The 23,904-nt window shown below is 40.1% G+C and overlaps 3 protein-coding genes and 1 pseudogene across 6 annotated transcripts in view; 1 reads left to right on the top strand and 3 right to left on the bottom strand.

Moving 5' to 3' along the window:
• GTF2E2 (general transcription factor IIE subunit 2) overlaps positions 1–1,602 on the bottom strand; it is a 152,893-nt gene extending 151,291 nt beyond the window's left edge. The window contains exon 1 of the mRNA XM_081269451.1: positions 1,510–1,602. The gene's annotated coding sequence lies outside the window, so the exon portion shown is untranslated. The remainder of the gene's footprint in view (positions 1–1,509) is intronic.
• Positions 1–21,232, bottom strand: part of GSR (glutathione-disulfide reductase) — a 48,850-nt gene extending 27,618 nt beyond the window's left edge. The window contains exons 1-3 of the mRNA XM_081269635.1: positions 20,841–21,232; positions 4,946–4,972; positions 1,173–1,261 (exon numbers count right to left, since the gene is read on the bottom strand). Coding sequence (XP_081125761.1) covers positions 1,173–1,261; positions 4,946–4,972; positions 20,841–21,140 — 416 coding nt within the window. The 5' untranslated portion in view covers positions 21,141–21,232. The remainder of the gene's footprint in view (positions 1–1,172; positions 1,262–4,945; positions 4,973–20,840) is intronic.
• LOC308635034 (large ribosomal subunit protein uL22-like) lies at positions 9,480–10,953 on the bottom strand (annotated as a pseudogene). Its single transcript has one exon. The product of its transcript is annotated as a large ribosomal subunit protein uL22-like (transcript).
• UBXN8 (UBX domain protein 8) overlaps positions 20,562–23,904 on the top strand; it is a 92,227-nt gene continuing 88,884 nt past the window's right edge. Inside the window, exon 1 of one of the 3 annotated variants that reach the window (XM_081269455.1) lies at positions 20,562–20,945. The gene's annotated coding sequence lies outside the window, so the exon portion shown is untranslated. Of the gene's footprint in view, positions 20,946–22,680; positions 22,805–23,904 lie in introns of those variants that run through there. The other 2 variants (XM_081269456.1, XM_081269454.1) reach the window with 2 other exon arrangements.

The following is a 23,904-nucleotide window of genomic DNA, read 5'->3' on the forward strand; positions in this document are numbered from 1 at the left end:
AGGATTTTCCTCTTTCAGTAGCCAGAGAGCTGTCCCAACACCCGTAAGCAGAAAATCATAGACTGTCAATAAAAATGAAGTGAATAAATATCTCTGAAGACAGCTGTCCTTTCCCTGTGACCACCTGCCTTCCTCTATGTTGAGAATCCTTACTCCACTCCATGGAGAACGCTCAGTTGGCATCCACTTATGTGGGCTTCGTTCTGCATATAATCAAGGATAGTTGCTTTGGCATAGCACATAGAACATGGTGGCCACTCAAAAATGTTTATTGAAACATAAATAGCGAATAGATTTGCTAAAACTTTGTGAAAATTCAATGATTTCAAAAGTTTATGGCAATCCAGATGCAAAAGCACACGCCTATAATCGCAGTGGCTCAGGAAGCTGAGGCAGGAGAATTGCAAGCTTGAGGTCAGCCTCAGCAATTAAGAGAGGCCCTAAGCAACTTAGGACCTATCTCAAAATAAAAAAAATAAAAAGGGCTGGAGATGTGGTTAAGCTCAGTGGTTAAGTTCCCCTGGGATAAATCCACAGTCTCTTCCTCCACCAAAAAAAAATTTTTGGTGATTCCTTAAAAAGTTAAATATAGAATTGCCATATCATCCAGCAATTCCACTTCTAGGTATAGACCCAGAAGAACTGAAAACAGGGACTCAAACAGATACTTGTACACAAACGTTTGCAGCAGCATTATTCATAACAGCCATAAAGTAGAAATAACCCAATAGTCCATGGACAGGTAACTGAATAAAATATAGAAGGGATACTACTGCACAGTAAAGAGTATGAATTATTTATACAGGTTAAAACATGAATAAACCTTCAAAATGTTATGCTAAGCAAAATAAACCAGACATAAAAGCAAATACATTATATGATTCTATAAAGAACCTAGCATAGGTTCAGCCATAAAGACAGAAAGTAGACTAGAGGTAGCAGTGGTTAGGGCATGGGGAATGAGGAGTTACATTTAATGGGTAAAGAATTCTATTTGGGATGGTGGAAACGTACTGGAAATGCAGAGTGATCATGGCTGCACAACACTGGAATGTACTTAATGGTAAATTTTACATTGTACATATTTTACCACAATAATATCTCCTCAAGTTTAGGCTTATTTACTAGAAATCTACATTTGCAAATTGAACCCTTTGAGCATTAATACTTACCGCCAATTGAATTTACTCTCACAGCTTTGAAAGCCATAATCAACATGATCATGCATGAATTCAGAGTGGACAGCTGTGTTCCACATTACCTATAAAGAAAAGTACCCAAAATAGTAGTACATGAGTCCTGAAGAAAGAAAGATGTCATGAATGAATGGTAACTATGTGACAGCAGGTAAGAACTAACCTTGAAATTAAAAACAAAACAAAACACACTAAAAATGAAAGTTCAGAAGCATGACCAGATGGACTGGACAGTGAGGCTTCTGAAATATTGGGCAAATTATAACCAATATAACCAATATTGTTAAGTAATAGAGTTTATAATAAATAATACGAGGGGCTGGGGATGTGGCTCAAGCGGTAGCGCGCTCGCCTGGCATGCGTGCGGCCCGGGTTCGATCCTCAGCACCACATACCAACAAAGATGTTGTGTCCGCCGAGAACTAAAAAATAAATATTAAAAATTCTCTCTCTCTCCTCTCTCACTCTCTCTTTAAATAAAATAAATAAATAAATAATACGAAAGCAGAATATTACAAGCCTAATAGTTTTTTCAAAAAGTTTTTAAACTTATCATTGCCTATATTCCTATTTTTTTATATTTATGTTTTTCATTGTAGTTGGACACAATACCTTTATTTATTTATTTTTATGTGGTGTTAAAGATCAAACCCAGGGTCTCACACGTGCTAGGCGCGCACTCTACTGCTGAGCCACAACCCCAGCCCCCTATATTACTATTTTAAGTTTTTTTTTTTAGATTTCTGTACGCCTTGTCCTTTTGATTCAATTCCAGGAAATGGAATGTATCTGTAACTTTACAGGATAGTAATTCAGAAGAAAAGCTATGAAATAAAGTTTTTGTTGTTCCTTTTTTTTTTGCTTTGGGCAGGGGGCACTGATGATTGAACCCAAGGGCTCTTAACCACTAAGCCACATTCCCAGCCTTTTTTGAGAAAGGTCTTGCTGAGTTGCTTTGAGCCTCATTAAAATGTTGAGGCTGGCTCTGAGTTACAATACTTCTGCTGCATCCTCCCAAGTCGCTAATATTACAGGCATGCGCCACCGCATCCAGCAAGGACTAAAAATTCTAAGAGAACAAATTTCTATTATGTAGTCAGTAACTACAAACATGCCCTTAGAAGGATGTACATAATCACACATCTGGAATACAAATGTTGACTGCACCTACTGTGGAATGCAGTCAGTCATTTGTAAAGGTCTTTTATGACAAATGAACATCAATTTAATGAGATTCAAATTGGCATCAAGAACTCTAGATAACAAACTACCATTTTTCTCTGCAAGACAAGCTTTAGACTACATCTTTGGCCAGCCTAAAATGCCTTCTTTGTACCTTTGTCCCTCTGCACTTAATATGATTAAAATGAGAACTGGGCACTGGGCATGGTACACATGACTATAATCTCAGGGATTCAGGAGGCTGAGACAGGAGGATATGAAGTTTAAGGCCAGCCTCAACAATTTAGTGAAACCCTGTCTCAAAATAAAAATAAAAAGTAAGGGGGACTGGGGTGGTGGCTCAGCGGTAGAACACTTGCCTAGCTTGTGTGAAGCCCTGGGTTCGATTCTCAGCACCCCATGTAAATTAATAAAATAAAGGTCCATTGACAACTAAAAAATATTTTTAAGAAGGGGGTGGTGCATTAGGGACAAAGTTCAATGCTAAAGCACCCCCAGGTTTAATCCCCAGTACCACACAAAATACAATCAGTAAAGAAATATTTTTAAAAGATTGTCAATGTTCATAAAAATAAGGACTGTTTGATTTTTTTTTAAACTCAGGTGAAATTCATGTAACATAGAATTAACCATTTTATCTGCTTTATTCTTGATCTTAATGCACATGAAAGAGTCACTAACACCACAAATATTTTGCTTCCAGTTTGTATTATGTACTATGTGATAGCATCATGCACCTTCTGGAGAGGGTGCCTCTGTATGAACCACTTTAGGCCTTTTGATTCAGATCTAATCATAGCAGTAGGGGCCACCAACCTCCGGTTGCTCCTCCACTGCTGATTCACTCTGCCCTTCTGATACAGGGAAGTTACTCTAGACTTCAGGCTGTTTTACAAAATAAGAGGCAACTACCAACTGATGCTCAAGAATGCAAAGCACTGAAATCAGTAGAGCCCAACAGAAATAAAAACCAAAAATCTACCAGATATGATCAGAAGGGATAAGTGAAATAAAATATGGGAACAAGACATTACAAATTCAAATTCCTATGCAGTATTTGCCCAGTGGTATTTTTAAAAATAATGAGGTAGCACTAGTCAACACCGAACTTATTGCCATAATTAGGTTTAAATTACATAAAATCACTGTATAACTTAATTTATGTAATTCATATATCCATGACCCCAAGTAGAACAGACTCCAAAGTCTGGAATTAAGGGCTGGAGGTGAAACTCAGTGGTAGAGTGCTTGCCTAGAATACACAGGCCATTGGTTTGATGTCTATTACCATAATTTTTTTTTTAAATTTTAAATCTACAATTAAAAGGAAAGAAAATAATGGAAACAGTGTCCCAAAGAGCAAATTTCCTAAAAACCTACCTTACCAAAGGAATGGATTTCAGAAAACCTTTCTGAAATGAAATTTCAGTAGAGTGCATGTCACTGATGAGAATACCACATTTGCTTACAAGACATCAGAAAGCTGCCAATTTAAAGTTGAAGCCCAGGCCAGGCATGATGGCTCATACCTACAATCCCAGTGGCTCAGGAAGCTAAAGCAGGAGGATTGCAAGTTCAAAGCCAGTCTCAGCAACTCAGCAAGGCCCTAAGCAACTTAGTGAGACCCTGTCTCAAATTTAAAAAGTTAAAAAAAAAAAAAGGGTTGGGAATATGGGTCAGTAGCTAATTGCCCTGGATTCAATCCCTGGTACCCAATAAACAAATAGCTGGCCCTCTGTATCCAGAAGTTACACATCTGTGGACTCAAACAACCAAAGATGGAAAATATTAAAAGAAAATTGTGTCTGTACTGAAATTTACAGAATTTTCTTGTCATTTTTTTAGGGAATAATGACAAGAAAATTTTAACAACTATTAACAAAGCATTTACACTTTATTAGGTATTATAATCTAGAGACGATTAAAAGTATACAGAGGGAGCCAGGCATGCTGGCACACACCTGCAATCCCAGTGACTTGGGAGGCTCAAGCAGGAGGACTGTAAGTTCAAAGCAAGTTCTCAGCAACTTAGTGAGACCTCATCTCAAAATAAAATTTAAAAAATGGGCTGGGGATGTGGCTCAGTGGTTAAGGGCCCCTGGGTTCAATCTCTGGTACCAAAAAAAAAAAAAAAAAAAAGTATACAGAAGAGTGGTTTATAGAGGATACGCAAATACTACACCATTTTAATATAAGGGGCTAGTGCACCCATGGATTTTGGTACACTCAGGGGTCCTAGAACCAATCCTGCATTAATATTGAGGGACAACTGTGCATTCAAATGTATCATAAAATTATTTGCAACCATAAGCAAGAGGCAACTTTGGGAATAAAAGATGCAATTTTTCCTCTATGTGAAACAGAGAAATGAGTTCAATGAAAACTACACCACAGATATCAGGACCAAAAAATCATGAACATGGTATTTTTTTTAAGCCACTTTTAGTTGGTTTCTCAGTTACGTTTCACAGAAATAATTTTAAATGATATATTTGAGAATGTCCTTGTTCTGATCATGATTTACCAAGCATGAAAAAGGAGTATAGAAGGAAGAAAAGAATTTTTACCTTTTTGGGTACACATCCAACATTCACCTAAGGGGGAAAAAAGAAACATACTTTAAGAAAATGAAACTCAAACCATTAAATGCACCTGCAAGAAAGGAACTGTAAACATCAAATAAGACTTTCTTGAGTTCTTTTTCTTTATTTAAATTAGGTATATATGACAGTAGAGTGTATTTTGATTCATTGTACACAACTGCAGTACAACTTTCATTTCTCTGATTATAGACAATGTAGTGTCCCACCATATATGTACAGTCATACATGTACCTAGGGTAATAATGTCCATCGCATTACAACATCTTTCCTGCCCCATACCCTCTCTCCTTACTCCCCTCCCCTTTGTCCAAAGTTCCTCCATTTTTTTCCATGCCCTCCCCCATATGGATCAGCATTCACTTTCCAGAGAAAACATTTGGCCTTTGGATTTTGGGGATTGGCTTACTTCACTTAGCATGATATGCTCCAACTCCATCCATTTACCTGCAAATGCCATAATTTTATTCTTTCTTAATGCTGAGTAATATTCCATTGTGTATATATAACACAGTTTCTTTAGCCATTCATCTATTGAAGGGCATCTAGGTTTCTTCCACAGTTTAGCTACTGTGAATTAAGCTGCTATAAACATTGATGTGACTGTGTTACTATAGTATGCTGATTTTAAGTCCTTTGGGTAATAGACCAAGGAGTAGGATAGCTGGGTCAAATGGGGTTCCATTCCAAGTTTTCTAAGGAATCTCCATACTGCTTTCCAGATTGATTGCACCAATTTGCAGTGTCACCAGCAATGTGTGAGAGTGTGCCTTTCCCCCCACATCCTCACCAACACTTATTGTTGTTTGTATTCTTGATAACTGCCATTCTGACTGGCGTGAGATTTGCATTTCTCTAATTGCTAGAGATGTTGTTGTTGATCGATTGTATATCTTCTTCCAAGTGTGCTTAGCTCCTTAGCCCATTTATTGATTGGGTTGTTTGGGGGTTTTCGGTGTTAAGTTTTTTGAGTTCTTTATATTTCCTGGAGATTAGTGTTCTATCTGATGTGGATGTGGTAAAAATTTGCTCCCAAAATGTAGGCTCTCTTTTCATCTCATTGATTGTTTCCTTTGCTGAGAAGAAACTTTTTAGTTTGAATCCATCTCATTTATTAATTCCTGATTTTATTTCTTCACTTTAGGAGTTTTGTTAAGGAAGTCGGGGCCTAATCTGACGTGATGAAGATTTCAGCCTACTTTTTCTCTATTAGGTGCAGGGTCTCTGGTCTAATTCCTAGGTCCTTGATCCACTTCGAGTTTAATTTTTGTGCATGATGAGAGAGAGGGATTAGTTTCATTTTGTTGCATATGGATTTCCAGTTCTCCCAGCATCATTTGTTGAAGAGGCTATCTTTTCTCCAATGTATGTTTTCGGCTCATTTGTCTAGTTTGAGATATCTGTATTTATGTGGATTTGCCTCTGTGTCTTCTATTTTGTACCATTGGTCTACATGTCTATTTTGGTGCGAATACCATGCCATTTTTGTTACTGTAAGGTTTGTAGTATAGACTAAGATCTGGTATTGTGATGCTTCCTGCTTCACTCTTCTTTCTAAGGACTGCTTTGGCTGTTCTGGGTCTCTTGTTTTTCCAAATAATTTTTTCCTTGAGTTCTAAGTCACTAGATTGTACGGCTACTTCCTTTTTTCTATCATAGAGTAGGAAAAGATAAGAATATTATTTTCCTCATGTGATGAAGTAGAAAATCTTTACTTAGCATTTTCTCAAGAGAAGGGGTCAGCAAGAAAGGAAAAAACATCAATCAGATCATTTGAGCAGCTATCTTAGAGGATTTCTGGAAATCTTACTCTGGAGTATATGGATAAAACACCTAAAATGGCCTCTGCTAAAACCACAAGTAGAAAATGACATTTTATTCCTTAGGGCCAAAATAATGAGATTCATCCCTACTATGAAGCCTTGATTGTTAGTATTCTAATAATCAACACACAAAGGAAAACAGTTCTAAGAGTTCATCCACCAGATATTTAGGAAGGTAACTATTTAGATAAGGAGGCTACAGAAAAATATCTTCTAGATGGGTTTAGTGGCACATACCTGTAACTCCCGTGACTCAGGAGGCTGAGGTAGAAGGATCTCAAGTTCAAGGCCAGCCTCAGCAACTTAGAAGACCCCATCTCAAAATAAAAAGTATGGGGATATAGCTTAGTGGTAAAGTACCCCTGGGTTCAATACCTAGTACTAAAAAAAGAAAGAAAAATGCCTCAGAAGGATCTTTATATTTTTAGGTACTGGAGACTGAATGAATCCAAGGGTGCTTTACCACTGAGCTACATCCCCAGTCCTTTTTTTTTTTTTAATATTTTTTTAATTGTAAATGGATACAATACCTTTATTTATTTTTATGTGGTGCTGAGGATCGAACCCAGTGCCTCACACGCGCAAGTCTTGCGCTTTACCACTAAGCCACAACCCCAGCCCTTCCCCAGTCCTTTTTGAGACAGGGTCTTGCTAAGTCGCTGAGGCTGGCCTCAAACTTTCAATCATCCTGCCCCAGTCTTCAAAATAGCTGGGATTTCAGGCCTGAACACCACACCCAGCACAAGGATCTTTATAAACAAGATGCAGTGTTCATCCTTATACACACATTTTTGTGCATATCAGTTAATTTTCTTTTGATTACTTCCTAAATTTTTTTAAACTGAGCTAATTAGGACTTTGATTACAAGGCCTTAAGTTAGAAATATGGGCTTAACTAAATGATTAACTACTCTGTGTACCCTAGGGGAGGAGCTGCTTGTAAAAGGAAAACTATTGCTGATCTCACTTTTTTGAAGGACAAATTATAAATTCCGTATAGACTGACTATCTGATGTGTATTTCACATAACCTTTAACCTTATGAGTACTGACTGGAAAGCCCTGGATTCAATCCCCAGTGTTGGGAAATAGGGTGGAAATAACCCAAATGATATTTCTCATCAGATTGGTAAAAATGTAAGATTGCTGGGCACTGAGGCACATGCCTGTAATCCCAGTGGCTCTAGAGGCTGAGTAAGGAGGATCATGAGTTAAAGCCAGCCTCAGCAATGGCAAGGAGCTAAGCAATTCAGTGAGACCCTGTCTCTAAATAAAATATAAAATAGGGCTGGGGATATGGTTCAGTGGTCAAATGCCCCTGAGTTCAATCCCTGGTACCACACTCCCCAAGAAATATAAAAGATTGACTATAACTAATGTTAGCAAGCACATCACATTTGGTCCAGATATTCTATTTTGGGGAATGTAACCTAGAGAAATGGTAACATATTTTGTTCATGTGCCCCAAAAGATAAATGTATAAGGATGTTCCCTGAAGCATAGTCATAATGTATAACTGGGAAGAGTTAACTATCCATCAGAAGAGAAGTAGTAAATAAATTACCATACACCGAGCCTACGGAATACTCTGCAGTCGTTCAAAATGATAAAGTAGATTTCTACATACTGTTATGGAATACTGAATTCTAAGACACAGTAGCTCCCCCTATCAGTAGTGGGCACATTCCAAGACCTACAGAATACCTCAAACTGTGGCTGGTACCAAACAAACCCCATATATGCTGTTTTTCCTTATACATAAGATAAAGTTTTAATTTATAAATTGGCCACAATAAGAAAACAACTGATAATAAAATAGAACAATTTTGATAGTGTGATAAAAGTTATGTGAATGTGGTCTTTCTCTTACTCTCAAAATATCTCCTGTATTGTACTTATCCTTTCTTGTTGACTATGAGTAACTCAACTGTGGATGATGGGGGACTACTCTATAATATAATGTGGCCAAAAGAAAGAAAACAATAGCTGTTCCATGGCATAATTTGTATTTATAATTATATGTACATATAGCCACACATCATGTAACGGTGTTTTGTCTTTTTTTTGGGGGGTGGGTGGGTAACCAGGAATTGAACTCGGGAGCACTTGACCACTGAGCCACATCCTTAGCCCTAATTTTGTATTTTAGAGATAGGGTTTGAGTTGTTTAGCGCCTCGCTTTTGCTGAGGCTGGCTTTGAATTTGCAATCCTCCTCAGCCTCCCAAATCGCTGGGATTACAGGCCTGCACCACCAGCCCAGCAACTGTGTATACACTAGTGTCTCTTATATCCTAGTGATATTATTGCCATCTTAGTTTGTATAAGTACACTCTATGATATCTACACAGTGATGAAACTAAATAACACATTCCTCAAAACATATTGGTATTGAGCATAAATGACTGTATATATGTACAAACACAGTTTGGCTACATTCCAAGCAGTCAATGGGGCTATCTCTAGGAAGGAAGAAAAATTCCATATTTCACTCTGTATGCTTTTTATAATAGTAAATAGTCATTCATTACTTGCATAATTATTTTTTTTATTGGTTGTTCACAACATTACAAAGCTCTTGACATATTATATTTCATACATTAGATTGAAGTGGGTTTGCATAATTATTTTAGATAAATAAACCAAAATAATTTTATTTGGGAAGTAGTATTTAGGTTAAGTGATTCTTTGTTCCCTCTTGTTCATTATATAATTTTTAATATGAAAATGAATACTTTCTAGATAAATTATATCAGGTGCTGATATAATGATGATGGTCATAAGGAACTACATTGGCTTTCTGTATGCTCCAAGGATACAGGCCCAGCTCTTGTAACAAAAGCTTTCCAGGTATGCTTCTGTTGTGAAGGCTGAACCACACTGTATGCACCAGGGCAATTGTTATGACATGTTAGATTCAAAGACAGCACCCAAATCTCATTAAGATCTCTTACTTTTGAAAGAAGTAGTCTTTTTGAAAAGTAATCCATTCTTCTATTCCAAATTCTATTTGCTATCAGCATATTTGGTACAAATCTATTATAATTCCATTATTCATTAATATATGATGTAAAATTATAAATGAGTGAGTTATGCTTCTATATGGTCTCCTACCATTATTTGGCCTCCCCACCCAAAGGGATATGAGAGGTCATATTAAAAAAGCAACAAAGGCAGGAAATCATGTGACTAGAGAAGAATGCAGAATTCAAACCTACTAAAGAATCAAGACCCATACCAACATGCAGACATGCTATTCAGAAAATATTTTATATTAGCAGTTAGCACCATTTATGACTATACACCCATCTGACTAAGCTGAGGATATGCTATTTCTCATCCTCCAAGTAACTGACAATTTATGGGGACAAACAGAATGAGCCATTCTTAAGGAGGATGACAGGACTTTCTTAAATGCTAACAGCAGAGAAAGGCAGCTGAAACCCTTTGGGAAAAATAATCCCAATTCCTTAACAGGGGTGATTTCATCATCAGACTTAACTTTCCTAGTTCATTTGGTGGACAAAGTACTCCCTGGACCTTTGATCCATACCTTTATGCCCTGCAGTTTTTGGTTTACTTTTATTTGCATGTATTTTATGCTGAATTTACTTCTGTGCCATAAGTTTTTGTTTCTTCTGGGATATCTTTGTATTCTGTGCAAACTACTCTTCTGGTTTAGGAACAATTTGTTCCTTTTCAGTGAGTATCATCTCAATGTAGCAGGGGGAACTCATGTATGGGTTAATCCAACCATGAGCTCTATAAGTATGGTGGTGCATCTGCGGTGCTATGTTCATCTGGATATGTTCAATGACCAGAGAATCTACATCTAAACCCTTTAGTTCAGCACTACTCTCTGCATTTTTAAGCAAGTGCAGCAAAAATTCAGCACTCTTTTTGGGCCACCATTCCTGTGTCTAGCCCCACTGTTTGGCTGGGACACATCTCTCAACTCCTCCATTATAATGCCAGAATGGAACACATTGTTTCTTTAAAGTGACATCTTTCAAATACTTGGTGGTTTTTTTGGATATGCACACCCTTGATGGCCTGCACAGTTTCACCGGTGTTCTTAAAGTGAATTCCAAGATTTGAACCTTTTGATTTGCATGATTTTGTGGCGTTTTCCAGGTCAAAGAGAGTATCAGACCATTTTCACAGATCACCTCAGGCCACTTACAGAAAGAGGAAGAGCGGTGGCGGTAATAGCTTACATACACCAAAGTCTTGAACAGACTCCAAAACCAGTTTCCCCCAAAGCAGAGATGATTTTGGTATACTAAAGAAATGCACACTACTTGCCCTTCTCCAGCTTCCCAGGAATCTTCATAAAAGCAATCAAGGCACGGTGTGGTAGTGCATACCTATAATCACAGCAATTTGGGAAGCTGAGGCAAAAGGATCAAAAGTTCAAGATCAGTCTAGGCAACTTAGCAAGACCCTGTCTCAAAAAGTAATCAGGAAGCTAAGGCAGGAGGACTGTAAGTTCAAGGCCAGCTTCAGCCACTTAGCAAGGCCATAAGCAACTTAGTGAAAGCCTGTTTTAAAATAAAAAGATGCAGGGCTGGGGATGCACATGCACAAGTCCCTGGGTTCAATCCCCAGCACCACAAAAAAGAAAAGAAAAGAAAAAGGGGCTGGGGATGTGGTTCAGTGATCAAACCCCTCTGGGTTCAAACCCCAGTAACAGATAAAATAGGCTGGGAATGTCACTCAGTGGTAGAGCACTCCAGGAGGGTTCTGTTCCCCAGTATTAAAAGGAAAAAAAATAAAATAAAAAGGCAATTCAAGGAGTCACAGAGTACTAAACTACTAAGATATTCTTAAATACTCTGACCTATCATCAGTTTCTGCCTTGCTTAAAGCAATTTTTTTTAAAGTTTGTAATATGCTTCTTCTAAGGGTCAAGATGGCCTGACTTAGATGGCTGACTAGATGACAGATTTATTGTTTTAGAAGTTTTTGCCTTTTTGGTTTCTAATTTTTTAAAATTATTATTATTTTTTTTTTTTTAGTTGTTGATAGACCTTTATTTATTTATATGCAGTGATGAGAACCAAACACAGTGCTTCACACATGCCAGGCAAGTACGCTACCGCTGAGCCCCAGCCCCAGCCCTCTAAATGCTTTTTAACTTTTAGCCACTCATTCATTTCAAAGTTTGGATAAAGCACCCACTTCTGCCAGGCATTATGCATGGAAAAGCACTGCTCCCCTGTAGTCTACAGTTCTCACCAGAAAGACCCTGAGCTTACCCAAGATACTAACTCCAGGGTCAGCAGAAGAATCACTCCATTCCCTGAAACCACAGAGCACTGGGTCAGAAATCTGAAAAGGGTGGTGGAAAACCATGACCTTGCTGGGTCACACAATCTGTGCTCCAGCTTGGCACACTTCAAGGCCTGGGGATATGGCTGAAAGGAAGGCCAAGACCATGAAATGCCACTGGTCCTACTTTGGCAACTTCTGGAAATAGGGTTTCTGCTGGCTTTAGAGACCAAGTTAAACTCCCATGGCAACAGGACATAAGCTGCCTCTTTAACTTAAAGAAATGAAAAGCATGTTTTTTGTAGGGGTAGGTACTGGGGATTGAACCCTGGGGCACTCAACCACTGAGCCACATCCCAAACCCTATTTTGTACTTTTTTAAAAATTTAAAGACAGGGTTTCACGAAGTTGCTTAGTGCCTTGCAGTTGTGAGACTGGCTTAAACTCCAGATCCTCCTGCCTCAACCTCCCAAGCCGCTGGGATTACAGGCATGTACCACTGTGCCTGGCTGAAATGTATTTTTCTTTTGAGGTGCTGGGGATTGAACCCAGGGTTGTGTGATGATGCAAGGCAACCAACTAAGCTATATCCCCAACCCTGAAAAGCACATTTAATTACCTTCACAGCAGGGAAGCCAGGATAAAGAGCTATGTCCAGTCATGTTCATTCCTTCCCAAAGCGCCTCCCTATTCCTTTCCCCCTTCTCTAGTTGATGTGTGCATGAGGTTGTCAGAAAGCAAGGCCTTGAATTCATCAGGTAGTCTGATTCTGAGCTCTCCCACTCAATGACTGTAGGTAGATAAGTTTCTAAATCTGAGTGGCTTCCTATTCCATAAAATGGGAATGGCAACACTTATATTACAAAAGTTTTGAGTTTAGAGATTATGTAAAGCATTGATCTCTAATTTATGATATATCTGATGATGACAATGAAACTGAATTATACTTGTTGCAGCCTGCTGACTTCCCACATTGCACACAAGACATATGGAAGAGAGGCAATAAAGAGTTCTCCCTATCTGATACAGACCAACTTTTGCCAGGAGTTTACCTCCCAGACTGGGGAACTGGGTTTTCAGGGCCCTGGCTTCCCAGCGGTGCACAAAGCTGATAAACCCCCTCCCCAGGCATATAGCACCTCATGAAACCTCCATTCACCAGGCATTAACCAACAAAAAGCTATAGGAAGATCCCAGAATCCTTCTGTGCAATGAACACACCAGCACTGAATCCCAGTGAGGACACAGACCTTCCAAGTAGGAATAGAACATGCACAAGTAGCAAAATTCAGGGAATTCACTCTCTTTCCTAGGCTGGCATGCTGACCTTCAATTTTGCCTAGATAGGGAAATTTTCACATCGCTCACTCTGGTGCAAAGAATAATAAATTAATTTATAATCACACCTGCCACACATGTTTCCTGTGATCAGAAGTGAATTTCCTTCCTGCTTTCTATTTTCCAAACCTCACCAGAGTTGCCTCTAGTTTTCTCCTGTCTTCCTTCTTTACAACCTAAAATCTAGTTGCAGGCTACTATTAGAAAATTGCTCATTGCAGTGATGCACACCTGTAATCTCAGCAACCAGGGAGGCTGAAACAGGAGGCTCATGGATTTGAGACCAGCCTCAGCAACTTATAAAGACCTTGTCTCAAACTAAAAAAAAAAAAAAAAAAAAAAAAAAAGAAGGGTTGGGATATAGCTCAATGATAAAGTGCTCCTGGGTTCAACCCCCAGTACCTAAAAAGAAGGACCAGTTATCAATTATGAAGCAAAGTACGAATGATCCATCAACTCATTTTTTTCTACAACTACATATTGAGTACCTATTATGTGCAAGAATGTTCTAAGGGCTTGGGATATACTGGTGATCAAAAGGGATGATCCCTAGCTGGGCTGGGGATATGGCTCAGTGGTAGAGCATTTCCGTAGTATGAGGCCCTGGGTTCAATCCCCAGCAATGATTTAAAAAAAAAAAAAAAAAAAAAAAAAAAAGATGGAAAATGAACTGATTCATTAACAAAGGTAGGAGCTAAAATTGGTTTTGCTCAATACGTCATTCACTAGCAAAACATGATATTAAACTGAACCTCCCAGGAATCATCAAATTTAAAAGGACTGCAACTCTGGGGCATCCAGGAGGACCCAGAAAGAAATTGGTGAAATCAAACTCTTCTGGAATGTCTGATACCCACTATAATGATATCTGTCCTGTTATCTCCTGCCCCCCATCTCCCAAAAAAGAATCTGGGATCCCACATCCTAATTAATGTCTTATGTTGCAATAAATGGTGAATAAATGGTTATTAATAGTGACTGACTGGAGCTAGGCACAGTGGTGCACACCTATAATGCCTGCAATTCAGGAGGCTGAGGCAGGAGGATCACAAGTATAGTCAGCCTCAGCCAATTTAGCAAAATCCTAAGCACTTTACCTGTCTCAAAGTTAAAAAAAGGGCTGGGTATGTGACTCAGTTGTTAAGAGCCCCTGTAGTCCATCTCTGGTACCAAAAAGAACAAAACATAAATAAATAAATAAGGGCTAAGGTAGAGCACTAATGGGTGCAGTTCCCACTACCATCAAAAAAAAAAAAAAAAAAGAAAAGAAAGAAAGAAAGAAAAATAATGATGACTGGATCCACTTCTGAATGAAAACAGTTACTAGTATTTCCATATCATTTCTTCAATTTCACTCTTTTCCAAACATGTTTGATAAAAGACATAGACATTGAGAGATTCAGAGGTAATCTTTCTTTTTCTGGACCTGCAGAGTTTTAAGAGGGTTGTGAGGCAGACTGCAAAGAAATATTTCACTAAATCTGTGCAAAAAAGTAAACAGTACGGTAAATCAGCCAAAGTTTAACAATAGGTGTTGCCTACTCCAACTTCTCCACCCTTTATGATCACTCCTTTACTTAACACTTATGAATACAGCTGGATTCCACTTATGGAATTCTAAACCCAGATTTTAAGGGACACCTGTCAATCCTGAAGGAACTGACGGACAGCATTACTTTAAACTGAGGTCTAGCAGGGCACAGTGAAGAAGGATGACTGCAAGTTTGAGGCCAGCCTCAGCAATTGAGCAAGGCCTAAGCAACTTAGATAGACCCTATCTCAAAAAGGGGTGGGTGTGGTCGCACATGCCTGTAATCCCAGTGGCTAGGGAGGCTGAGGCAGGAGGACTGTGAGTTCAAAGCCAACCTCAGCAATTTGGTGAGGCCCTAAGCAACTCAGTGAGACCCTGTCTCTAAATAAAATACAAAAAAGGGCTGGAGATGTGGCTCAGTGGCAAAGTTCCTCTGGATTCAATCCCTAGTACCAAAGAAATAAAAATAAATAAACTGAGGTCCTTTTAGGAAGTTACATTTAGAAATGTATATTCAGCCTTATGGAGGGGAGATGTCACAATAACAAAGTAGACACTACCACCTTCAAGTTCAATTATGCCTTGCATATTGCTAAGGAATTGCTTACAGCCTAAATGAACCATAATCCAATAAGCAGCTCATTTCTCAGCCCTCTTTGATGCCCCCACCCCCATTCTGTAGTCTTCTCTAGTAGGAGTTGCACAGCGCAGTTCACAACAACTTAGTGATCAGAAGGCTCTGTGCCATCAACCCTTACTCTCACAGATGAGAACTACTGGCCGTCCTACAGGAATCCAGCTATTCTTTATCTCAAAATCAGTATACTTAGCAAGAATACAGAAGCATGTGCTCCCATGGCCCTGCAGCAAAGGAGCAATAAATCAGAGAGGGCTTTTCCCCAAGCTGACTCTCCCAAAGTCTGCGTGGGCAGAGAACAGCCTCAAAGACAAGCTCCCAGAGGTTCTACTTCACCTTTGGGCAAGCTCTGCATTGCTCTTTGGTCTTCATGTGATCACAAGAAAAGCATTAGGTTTCACTTTTTGGAAACTTGAAAACTGAATTCAGGGGCTGGGGATGTGGCTCAAGCGGTAGCGCGCTTGCCTGGCATGCGTGAGGCCCAGGTTCGATCCTCAGCACCGCATACAAACAAGGATGTTGTGTCCACCGAGAACTAAAAAAATAAATAAAAATTCTCTCTCCTTCAAAAAAAAAAGAAAAAGAAAAGAAAACTGAATTCATAGATCATCTCACATATTTTTTTCCTGTCCTCAAAAATAAGTTAATTGGTAGTGGAATTCTAGGAAAAAAAAAAAAGATGATATCTTTCAGTTTCCCATATTTAACATGTATCCTAATACATATAACCATACTCTTTTTTGGGAGGATGGGGGGATTGTTTTTTGAACCAGGGTCTAAGTTGCTGAGGTCTTGCTAAATTGCTGAGGCTTGCCTCAAATTTGTGATCCTCCTGACTCAGTCTCCTGAGTTGCTTGGATTACAGGTGTGTGCCACTGTGCCCCGCCAGCCACATTTTGTGTGTATATGAGTGTGTGTGTTGGGGGGGTACTGGGAATTGAATCCAGGGGTGTTCTACCACTGAGCTACACATCCTCAGCCCTTTTAATTTTTTAACATGGGATCTTGCTAAATTACCCAGGCTGGACTTGAACTTGCATTCCCCCTATCTCAGTCTCCCAAAACTGCTAAGATTACATGTGTGTGCCACTATACCCATAACAACCACACTTTTTGCTTGATCCAGAAAAATAAGGACAGCCAGGTGTAGTGGCATACACCTGTAATCCCAGCCACTCCAGAGGCTGAGGCGCAGGAGGATCCTAAGTTTGAAGCCAGCCTCAGCAACTTATCAAGGTCCTAAACAACTTAGCGAGACCCTGTCTCAAAAAAAAAAAAAAAAATGTAGCCAGGCATAATGGCACATACCAGCAATCCCAACAGCACAGAAGGCTGAGACAGGAGGATAGTGAGTTCAAAAAAGCCAGACTTGGCAATTTAGTAAGTCCCTAGGCAACTCAGTGAGACCCTGTTTCTAAATAAAATATAAAATTTTTTAAAAAATGAAAATGGTCCTGTGCAATGTACTAACACATGTATTTTTAGACAATTTAATGGAGCCAACATCAAAGATCCTGAGCACTGACTGATCACCATGAACTGTCTTATAATGACCAGCCTGATGGCATTTCCACCTATCTTCCCATACCTACCCCTCACAAAGTTTCCTTTCAAAGCTTCTGAAGGGGCTGAGGATATGGCTCAGTTTGCCTCACATGCACAAGGCCCGGGTTCAATCCCCAGCACAAAAAAAAAAAAAAAAAAAAAAAAAAAAAAAAAAAAACACATCTGAGACCCCAAAAAGTGCATTCTACTCTTGAGATAGGCTGCATTCTCCCTTGAATGTAAATTTGCTTCCAAAATAAATAAATCTGTACTTGGGCTAAATAGAAATAATCACTGCTAGAGAAAGTCTTAAATAAATCTCTACTTGTGCCTCTGACACATCTTGAAATTCTTTTCTGCAACATCTGTCAAGTACCCTCTCTGGTGACAAAACTAATTTTTATTTTCAACCACATTTTAGTTTATATCTGTTCCTTAGCAAAATGAAGATGTTGGACAAAACAATACCTCTCACATTTCAATTAGGGTATATGTAAATACAATCTTTAATGAAGCAAAAATAGGGGGTATGGTGTTTCATAAAGCTAGATGTATTCAAACACCTATCTTTACTTGTATTATATGCTTCCTATGTTTTATTAAAATATTGTTCTTGGGTGTGATGGTGCACACCTATAACCCAGTGACTTAGGAGGCTGAGGCAGGAGGATTTCAACTTTGACCAGCCTCAGCAACACTGCAAGGCCCTCAGCAACTTAAGCGAGAGACCCTGTCTCAAAATAAAAAATAAGAAGGACTGAGGATGTAGTTCAATGGGAAATTATCTGTGGGTTCAATCCCCAGTACCATTAAAAAACAAAAAATGTTGGCTAAATGAATGATCAAGAATAAAAAAGAAACAAACAATTCTGATAAATAGAAATAACCACTGCTTGGGGGTGGGGGGTGTTGCTTAGTGGTAGAGCCAAGGACCTGTGTTTAATCCCTAGCATCGTAAAAACAATTTAAAAATAAAAATTTACCAAGCTTTAAAATTATAGTAATGAATTTTACTTAGGAAGGAACTAGCTGGAGAATCAATCTTAAAAAACTTCTATCTGGGATATTTCTTAATAATATCATTTACCACAAGACCATTTGTGCCACTCTCTTGTTCAAACCCTTTCACCGTTGACTACTCCCAGAAAATCCACCTTTTAAAAATTAATACCTATCCATCAGCTCCCATCTCTTGGATCTATTAGAATAAAAGACAGCATTTGCTCCAAATTCAATTACACAACATACCCTGCTATATGTCTTTGCCCCAGACCCTTCCAAGTCCAAGAATAATATTCATTCTTGAATCTTCAGAAAGATACTGTCTCCTTCCAGAAATCTTCCCAGGCAGAAGTGAGAATTCCATCTCCTTTCTTAACTACTTTAATTGGTTATAACTTGCAGCAGTTAAGACAAGGCCACCCCACTTTGCAGTTGACTGTCTATATTTAGTGTTCCCCACCATACGGTAAATTCCCTGAAGGGATCTTTGTCTTATATCTATCTTTTTTCTTTGTCTTCATCAATCCAAGAAATGAATACATGAACAAATACATGAACAGAAAACCTCAATTCTCCCTACACCTGATTGGAAATCACTGTAACTGTGTATAGCCCACATAACTGTAATGCTTGAAGGAAACTAAACCCATATCTACCTATTGGTTCTACCTTCTCAAATATTCACTACCACCTACACCCTTCCTTGTAATTCAAAACCAAAAGTTAGTCTGAGAAAAGCTCTAGTCAGGCATGGTGGCACACACCTGTAATGCCTGTGGCTCAGGAGGCTGAAGCAGGAGGATCACGAGTTCAAAGTCAGCCTCAGCAAAATTGAGGATCTGAACAACTCAGTGAGACACTGTCTCTAAATAAAATACAAAATAGAGCTGGGGATGTGACTCAGCGGTTAAATGCCCCTGAGTTCAATCCCCATTACCAAAAAAAAAAAAAAAAAGAAAAAAAAAAGCCCTAATGTAACATCATTAAAAATTACTAACTAGATGACTTCCCAAAGATGTCAACCGTCAGATGGAAATATAAGCTGCTATAGGAGGATGAGTTGAGCAAGGTCAGGCATTCAACAAGGCAGAAAATAAAAGGCTGATGGTCCTTTGCTTTCCTCCAAAGTGGTTATCTCTCAGTGTAATCACATTCCTAACAAATCTAAAAATGGGTCAGCCCCTTCTTGATTAATACCAGAAGAACCAGCAATGACAGCACATGACACAATGATACGGATATAAACAAGGAAGAAGGAAAACAGAAAAATGTCATAAGGTGAGAGAGATTAGGTGAGAGGGATCAAGTACTATTACTAGTTGAAATGAAAACTGGGGAACTTCAAGTGACATCCCTCAATCGGCCTTCTCCACAGACAGAGTTCTGGTCTTTCTGCACTAAAGTGTCAAAGTGCATGGCAATAATTAACCGAGATTTTTCCTTTCTCCTAATCCCCTTTTTCACTTTGAACTTGAGCACTTAACAATACAGTCAGCCTTTCATAGCTACTCACCACTAGTTCCATTCATTTCACAAATGGTTATTGAGCAAGGTACTTTGTTAAGATAATGAAAGGTATGCAAACACAGGAACCCGTCCCTGCCCCTAAGGAATTTCCAATTTAGTATAATTTAAACATCAGTCTTAAAAGGAATTTAGAGAACTATTCCCAAATCCCAACTTAGTCTTGGATTCATCATTTTAAAAGTCAAAAGCAAGTACCTCACCCAAATATTTTGATTAAAAAAAGGTCATACTAATAGCATGGGTACAAAACTCACGTTCAAAATTTACAAGTAGGTTTTCAATCTCAGAATTTACAACCACGGGGGCGGGGGTTATGGCTCAGCGGTAGAGCACTCGCCTAGCACGTGCAAGGCCCTGGGTTAGATCCTCAATCCCACATTAAAAAAAATAAATAAAATTAAGGTATTGTGTAAAAAAAAAAAAAAGGAATATACAACCACTGGGGTGGGGGGTTTAAATCTACCCCAAAACCCCAAATAAACAAGAACAAAAATCTGAGAGATCACCTATCAATGACTTCAAAGCCTTTTATCAAGGTAGTCTGTAGTTCTCGGCATTGGCTAAAACTCAAATGGCCTGCAGAGCTTCTGAAACTCCCCAAACCGAGGCTACACTTCAGAACAATTAAGCTACAAGTCCTGGGATGGGAATCCACGCAGAACTCTGAACTCCTTAGGTGATTTGAATGTGCAACCAAGGTTAAACTGCTGCTATAAATCATTATGCCCTTGAAACAGATGGGAAAGGATCAACATTCCTGAGGTTACCCGCCTCCACAGGCCACTTTCAATTTTCCCAGATGCAGTCTTGGGTTTCATGAATCCTTTCAGGTGCGTAAGCATGGAACGCAATACTCTCCCACCTGGAGGAGGGAGGATGCAAATAAGTTATATTCAATTTAATAAGCTACGAGTTTCGTTAATATTGCACCTGTGCGGAAGCACGCGCTGACCCAGCATTAGGGGCCGCAGAGAAGCTCCTTTACACTTATCTCCACCTGCTAGGGTCTGGCCTTAGAAACAGTGTGCGAAAGCGCGGCGCTGGGGGCCGCCCTCCGGGCCGGGACAAAGGGGTTCCCAGTAAGCAAGGTCACAGTTTGCTCCGGTAGGTGCTAGGACTAAGAGGAGTAGCGAATACAACGCTGCAAGCCCAAGGCGCTAGGAGCAGCGCCCAAAAGGCCGCGATACTCACGCAAGTGCCGCCCAGTTTGTGGCTCTCCACCACCGCGGCCCTGGCGCCGAGTTCGGCTGCGCGGCGCGCGCTGGCCAGCCCGCCGGAGCCGCCCCCGATCACCAGGTAGTCGTAGCAGGCCACCGCAGCGGGCGGCGGACACTGCAGCTGAGGCTCCTGCTTACACGCCATAGCTTGGGAGAGGGTGCGCAGGGCGCCGGCGGGCCCGGGCGGAGGCAGCGGGAAGCCGTGGAAGGCGCACGCCGCCCGCAGCCAGCTCTGCCCCGCGCTGGCGCTCAGCGTGCGGGGCAGCAGGGCCATCCACACGGAAGTGGCACGGGGAGGGAAAGCAACCCAGAGGCGGGCCCCGGGGGGAGGGGGCTTGGGCCGCCGGCAAGCGCAGCCTCATCGTGACTAAGCAGCCCGCCGCGGCGCGGGAGCGGGCGGAGGAGGGGCAGGCGCTGGGAGTTGGGGCTCGCCGCCGCGTCCGGGGCAGCCTCTCGGTCCCCCTGCAGTGACGGCGAGCGCGCTACCGCTTGAGCCACATCCCCAGCCCCTTCAAGTGATTCTTAAACACATTTAATTTAAGAAACTTGAAATAATGGATTGAATCATAGTAACAGGGCTGGGGATGTGGCTCAAGCGGTAGCGCGCTCGCCTAGCGTGCGTGCGGCCCGGGTTCGATCCTCAGCACCACATACAAACGAAGATGTTGTGTCCGCCGAGAACTAAGAAAAAATAAATAAATATTAAAATTCTCTCTCTCTGTCCCCCTCTCTCTCTCACTCTCTCTTTAAAAAAAAAAAAAAAAAAAAAGAATCATAGTAACAATGTTCTTCCACGGAAGAATAAAGATGGAATCAAGATGGAAGACACAATATCTCCCAAGCTATAGAGACTGGGGTATTCTTTTGGAATATTTGGAAGTACTAACTGCCCCAAAGAGTTGTAACCAGGGTTGAATTTGTGTCATAATAAGCCAAGATCCAGACCAGTCGCCCATAAGGACACTATACAGGTCAAGGCTGACAGCTCTGGCGGCAAAAAAATGAAGGTCTGAGGTTCAAACACCTAGGCCAAGATAATAGGGGAATTGGGAATCAACTGCACCCCATTACAATGATGCCAAATTTTTAAGCATTTTTCCCCCTAATTAAAAAGTAATATAGGGCTGGGGATGTGGCTCAAGCGGTAGCGCGCTCGCCTGGCATGTGTGCGGCCCGGGTTCGATCCTCAGCACCACATACCAACAAAGATGTTGTGTCCGCCGAGAACTAAAAAATAAATATTAAAAATTCTCTCTCTCTCTCTCTCCTCTCTCACTCTCTCTTAAAAAAATAAATAAAAATAAAAAGAAATATAGAGCGCACTCCTGTAATCCCAGTAAATTCAAGGTCAGCCTTGGCAACTTTGCGCGACACTGTCTCAATAGAAAGGGCTGGGGAGATAGTTCAGTGGTAAAGCACCCCTATTTTCAATCTCCAGTACCAAATAAATAAAGACATAACTCAATGGCAAATGTCCTGGATTCAATCCCCAGTACCAAAACCAACAACAACAACAAAACCTGGAGAAAAGGGAAAACTTTATCACATTAAAAAAAAAAAAATGTAGAATGGCCTGAGGGTGGCACACGCCTGTAATCCCAGAGGCACCTGTAATCCCAGAGGCTCAGGAGGCTAAAAGAGGAGGATTGTGAGTTCAAAGCCAGCATTAGCAAAAAGTAAGGCACTAAGCAACTCAGCAAGGCCCTGTCTCTAAATAAAAAATACAAAAAGGTCTAGGGATGTGGCTCAGTGAATAAGTGTCCCTGAATTCAATCCCTGGTACAAAAAAAAAAAAAAAAAGAACAAATGTAGAAGGAAGTTGGGGCATGCCTGTTAGGAAAGTTGAGGCAGGAGGATAGAAAGTTAAGTCACCCTTGGCAGCTTGGAGGGACCCTGTCTCAAAAAGGACTTGAGGACGTGGCTCTGTGGTACCATGAGGTGAGAGTTTGGTAGGGAAAATATTATATAATTTCAGAATATACCCCTACAAATTGATTGTTGGTCACAAAGAGAAAAAAGGCAACTTTACGGGGGGCTGGGGATACAGCTCAGTAGTAGAGTGCTTGCCTAGTATGTGTGAGGCCCTTGTTTCAATTCACAGTAACACCAAAAACAAAACAGGCAGGCACCACACCACAATTGTCCAAATGGTTAAAATTCAATTTTGCTAAAAATGAGTTATCATTGTATGCCTCATAATGTGCTTCAATAAAAGTATACATTTGGGACTGGGGATATAGCTCAGTTGTAGAGTGCTTGCCTCCCATGCACAAGGCCCTGGGTTCACACCCCAGCACCACAAAAAAAAAAAAAAAAAAAAAAATTATGTAGTAATTTTCCTAAAAATTCCATAATCTATCTGCCAGTTGAAGTGGCACAGGCCTGTAATTCCAGTGACTTTGGGAAGTTGTGGCAGGAGGATCACAAGTTCAAAGCCAGTCTGGGCAATTCAGTGACAAAAAATAAAAAATTTAAGAAGGGCTCAGTGGTATAGCAGTTATCTAGCATGCTTGAGGCCCTGGGTTCAATCCATAGTACCACACAAAAGAATAAATTTTAAAATAAAATAAAAAGGGGTGGGGATGGAGCTCGCTGATTGAAAGCAGTTGCCTATTTTATGAGATCCTGAGTGCAGCCTCCATTACTGGGGAGTAAAATTTAAAAGTCCACAACTTGAATCTAATCATGAGGCAACATTTCAAAAACCCAATTTGAGAGGAATTTTACAGTTATCCATTATTCTTCAGCACTCTTTAAAAATGATTAATGTTCTGAAAACAAAGCAAGATTAAGGAATAATTCCAGATTTTAAAAATCGAAGAAATAGAAATAAAGGCAAGGATTGATCTTGGATGGGATTTTCCATTGGGAGAGATTTGGTATAAAGGGCAATTGGTGAAATATGAATATGGTATATAATAACATAAAAGGGTGCTGTATCAATGTTGAAACCTCCTGAGTTCACGGGGGTGCGGTGACACACGCCTGTGATCCCCAGGATTACGGAGGCTAAGGCAGGAGGATCATGAGTTCAAAGC

Source organism: Spermophilus citellus (assembly GCF_964194105.1).
Source record: "Spermophilus citellus genome assembly, chromosome: 16".
Lineage (NCBI taxonomy): Eukaryota > Metazoa > Chordata > Mammalia > Rodentia > Sciuridae > Spermophilus > Spermophilus citellus.